The sequence below is a fragment of the Macrobrachium rosenbergii genome, chromosome 12, assembly GCF_040412425.1.
Source record: "Macrobrachium rosenbergii isolate ZJJX-2024 chromosome 12, ASM4041242v1, whole genome shotgun sequence".
NCBI classification, from domain to species: domain Eukaryota; kingdom Metazoa; phylum Arthropoda; class Malacostraca; order Decapoda; family Palaemonidae; genus Macrobrachium; species Macrobrachium rosenbergii.
In genome coordinates this window covers 82,930,033-82,934,223 of record NC_089752.1, presented here as the reverse complement: position 1 = coordinate 82,934,223, position 4,191 = coordinate 82,930,033, and the positions used below count along the sequence as shown (strand labels likewise).

At 42.4% G+C, this 4,191-nt stretch overlaps 1 protein-coding gene across 1 annotated transcript; it reads left to right on the top strand.

Moving 5' to 3' along the window:
• Positions 1–986: 986 nt before the first annotated feature.
• Positions 987–2,037, top strand: LOC136844114 (uncharacterized). Its single transcript, XM_067113126.1, has 2 exons — positions 987–1,085; positions 1,783–2,037. Exons 1-2 carry the CDS (start codon positions 987–989, stop codon positions 2,035–2,037), a joined length of 354 nt encoding a protein of 117 aa, XP_066969227.1.
• The last annotated feature ends 2,154 nt before the right edge of the window (positions 2,038–4,191 follow it).

Below are 4,191 nucleotides of genomic sequence, written 5' to 3'. Positions count from 1 at the left end.
GTGGCATTTTAAACTAAGATTTGAAAACCACAGGGCTAAATCTTCCTTCGCCAACCACCTTTACAAAGCGTGATGTAAAATAGGTGCAGTTAACCAGGATGCCTGTCGTCACCTCCAGTGTGCTTTTTTTTTATTGCTAACTCCGTCAAGGCATGGTGACAGAATAAGCATAACTCACTGAATTAGCAGTGGAGAAGGGGTTAGATGGATACAAAAGTGAATGAATCGATAAAAGGACAAAAATTTAGCCAACAGAGACTGACTGAGACCAAAATAGTAAAAGAGGAATCTGAGGACCCGGGCATATGAAAACAAAGTGGTTCGAAAAGGAAGACAAGAAGCTGAAAGACAGACAGCCCTTCAAACAGAAAAGCAAGTTAGGAGACCCTGCGCACTACAGGCAACGCTCAACATTGCAACGGAGCCCGGCTCACTACCTGGCGACCCAATATGCGTTGCCTCACGGTGCTGTTCAAGTAATACAAGAAACTGAAAGACGGAGGCCAGCAGGAAGAGAAAGCAAGAACCCAGGGCCTAAAAACAGTAGCTGAAAGGACACCGTCTAATAAGATGATGCAAGAGAAGACAGGAAGCTGAAAGTCAGAGTCTTCCCAGCAAGACAGAGGACCGACAGACACCAGACCCGGCCGAAAGACACAAAGCTTAAACCCCATCCTCTCCTAAGGCACCAGGCTCCTGAAAGAGGAGAGCTTAAGGGACTTCAAGGGACAAGGAACCCCAGTAAGACAAGAAGATTTTCGGGCGACTTCGGCCTGCTGGTCGAGAGAAGAGGTGAGACAAGCGCCCTCGATACTCCTGCGGTCTCTCCGTTAAGCAAGAGACCCAGACCCAATCAGACAAGAAGCCCCCACCAGTATGGACACCTTCTGTCGGAAAGCAAGAGAAGAAGTAAGACAAGAAGCTGAAAGACCCGGGGCCCCCCAAGAAGCATAAACAAGAGACTAAGTAAGACAAGAAGCTAAAAGATGGAGAGCTTAAGAAGAGAAAAAGAGAGATGGAACAGACAAGGGCATCTGAAAGATGGAAAGCCTAAGAAGAGAAAAGCAAGCCTCCCCCTCAAGAAGGTAAAAGATGGAACCTTAAGAAGGCTCCTGGAGACCCTGTAAGACAAGCGGCTCAACATGGAGAGTTTAAGAAGAGAAAGCAAGACTCACCCTAAGACAATAAGCTGAAAGATGGAGAGCCTAAGAAGAGAAAGGGGCCAGAAGTAAGACACTAAATTGGACCTTCTTAAATCTTAAAGCAAGGTACCTGACAAGAAGCTGACATACCAAAGAGAGCAGCCATCAAGCAAGAGAAAAGTAAGACAAGTGTTGGAAGATGAAGAGCCTTGAAGAAGGCAAGAGGAACGAAGAAGTAAGACAAGAAGCAGCGGCTCAAAGATGGAGATCCTGGGGACCTAAAAAAGCAAGAGAAGACAAGAAACTGAAAGACAGAGACATTAAGAAGACAAAGCAAGAGTCCTCCAAGCCCCACAAAAGCTGAAAAGTTTCGAGAAGTGTAAGAAGGGAAGGCAAGATTCCAAAAAGCTGAAAGACAGAGAGCTCTTACATCGAAGAGGCAGCCAAGAGCCAACACACCCACCTCCATCAAACCGTCCAGGAGTTAATAAGGGATGGAAAGACTACAAGCTGTTCAAGACAGGAGCGCTTAAGAAGAGAAAGCAAGAGGAAGTTCTAAGACAAGTCAAAACTGAGAGCCCTGTCTTGGGGACCCAGCCAGAGAAGGCAAGAAGCTGAAAGACAGATACCTCAAAAATAGAAAGAAAGAGAAGACTGCAAGCTGAAAGACAGAGATCTTAAGAAGAGAAAGCAAGAGAAGAGAATTTCTGATGCTGTTGAAAGCAAAGCATTTGATGAGAAAGCCCAAGAAGAGTCAGCAAGACAAGTTCAGTCCCGCAGACAGTCCGCTAGCACCTTACAGAAGAAAAGAGAAGATAAGAAGCTGAAAGATAGAGCTTATGAAGAGAAAGCAAAAGAAGATTTAAGACAAGAAGCTGATAGGCAGAGAGCTTAAGAAGAGGAAGCAAGAGAAGAGAAGATAAGAAGCTGAAAGACAGAGCTTATGATGAGAAAGCAAAAGAAGAGTTAAGACAAGAAGCTGATAGACAGAGAGCTTAAGAAGAGAAGGCAAGAGAAGAATTAAGACAAGAAGCTGACAAACAGAGAGCTTAAAAAGAGAAAGCAAGAGAAGGCAAGAAAATGAAAAACAGAGAACTTAAGGAGAGAAAGCAAGAGAAAAATAAGAGAAGCTTAAAGCACAGAGAGCATATGAAAAGAAAGCAAGAGAAGACAAGAAGCTGAAAGACAAATAACTTAAGAAGAGAAAGCAAGAGAAAAATAAGACAAGAATCTGAAAGACAGAGAGCTTAAGAAGAGAAAGCAAGAGAAGACAAGAAGCTGAAGGACAAAGAGCTCAAAAAGAGAAAGCAAGAGAGACAAGAAGCTGAAACACAGAGAGCTTAAGAAGAGAATGCAAGAGAAGAAGCGGGTCAGGAAGATGAAAGACAGAGAGCTTAAGAAGAGAAAGTAAGAGAGACAAGAAACTGAAAAACAGAGAGCCCCTTAGAGATCAAGAGGATAAGATAAGAAGCTGTGGTAGAGCCAGAGCTTAAGAAGAGAAAGCAAGAGAAGACAAGAATCTGAAAGACAGCGCTCAAGAAGAGAAAGCAAGAAAGACAAGAAGCTGAAAGACAGAGCTCATGAAAAGATGAAAAGAAAGCAAGAGAACACAAGAAGCTAAAAGACAAAGAGCTTAGGAAGAGAAAGCAAGAGAAGAAGTAAGAAAAGAAGCTGAAAGACTAAGAGCTCAAGAGGACCAAAGCGAGAACAAGCGTTGAAAAACAGGCCTGGTGGAACAGAGAAAGTAAGAAAAGTCATCCTCAAGGCCTGCTGAAAGACAGAGAGCCTGGAAGACCCCGGCAAAAACGAAGCAAAGAGAAGAGGTAAGACAAGGAGGTGAAAGAAGACCGCCCCAGAAGAGAAAGCAAGAGAAGAAGTAACACAAGCTAAAAACCTCAGAGAGCTTAACCCCAAGAGGTGCAGTAAGACAAGAAGCTTAAAGATGGAGAGCTTAAGAAGAGAAAGCAACAGAAGAAGAAAGTCAAGAGGCTTAAAGATGGCGAGCTTAAGAAGAGAAAGTAAGAAAAGACAGGAAGATGAAAAGCAGAGAGCTTAAGAAGAAAAAGCAAGAGAAGACAAGAGGCTGAAGGACAGAGTGCTCAAGAAGAGAAAGCCAGAGAAGACAAGAAGATGAAGACAGAGACCTTAAGAAGAGAAAGCAAGAGAAGAAAAGAAGATAAAACCTGAGAGTTTAAGAAGAGAAAGCAAGAGAATACTAGCAGCTGATGGGTAGACAACTTATGAAGAGAAAACAAGAGAAGACAAGAAGCTGAAGGACAGAGAACTTAAGAAGAGAAAGCAAGAGAAGACAAAAATCTTAAGCACATTGAGCTTAAGAAGAGAAAGCAAGAGAAAACAAGAAGCTGAAAGACAGAGAGCTTATGAAGAGAAGGCAAGAGAAGACAGGAAGCTGAAAGATGGAGAGCTTAAGAACAGAAGGCAAGATAAGAAAGGAAGCTGAAAAACAGAGAGCTTAAGAAGAGAAGGCAATAGAAGAAGTAAGAAAAGAAGCTGAAAGACGGAGAGCTTAAGTAGAGAAGGCAAGAGATGACAGGAAGCTGAAAGACAGCTTAAGAAGATAAGGCAAGAGAAGAAGTAAGTCAAGAAGCTGAAAGACGGAGAGCTTAAGAAGAGAAAGCAAGAGAAGAAGTAAGACAAGAACCTGAAAGACAGAGAGCTTAAGAAGAGAAAGCAAGAGAAGAAGTAAGACAAGGAGGTGAAACAGGAGAGCTTAAGAAGAGAAAGCAAGAGAAAAAGTAAGATAAGAAGCTGAAAGAAAGGGAGCTTAAGAAGAGAAAGTAAGAGAAGAAGTAAGACAAGAAGCTTAAAGATGGAAAGCCTAAGAAGAGAAAGCAAGAGAAGTAGTAAGACAAGAAGCTGAGAGACGGAGAGCTTAAGAAGAGAAAGCAAGAGAAGAAGTAAGACAAGATGGAATCTTAAAACAAAAAGCAAGAGAAGAAGTAAGACAAGAAGCTGAAAGATGGTTCTTCTTGAGAAATCAAGAGAAGACATAGAAACTGAAAGACAGAGACATTAAGAAGACAAAGCA

Bases quoted from the DNA above. Each gene is read 5' to 3' on its own strand.
- LOC136844114 (XM_067113126.1), top strand. From the start codon at position 987: ATGGAGAGCTTAAGAAGAGAAAAAGAGAGATGGAACAGACAAGGGCAT. The intron at 1,086-1,782 runs GTAAAAGATGGA...CCTCAAAAATAG, and splicing joins CAAGCCTCCCCCTCAAGAAG to AAAGAAAGAGAAGACTGCAA.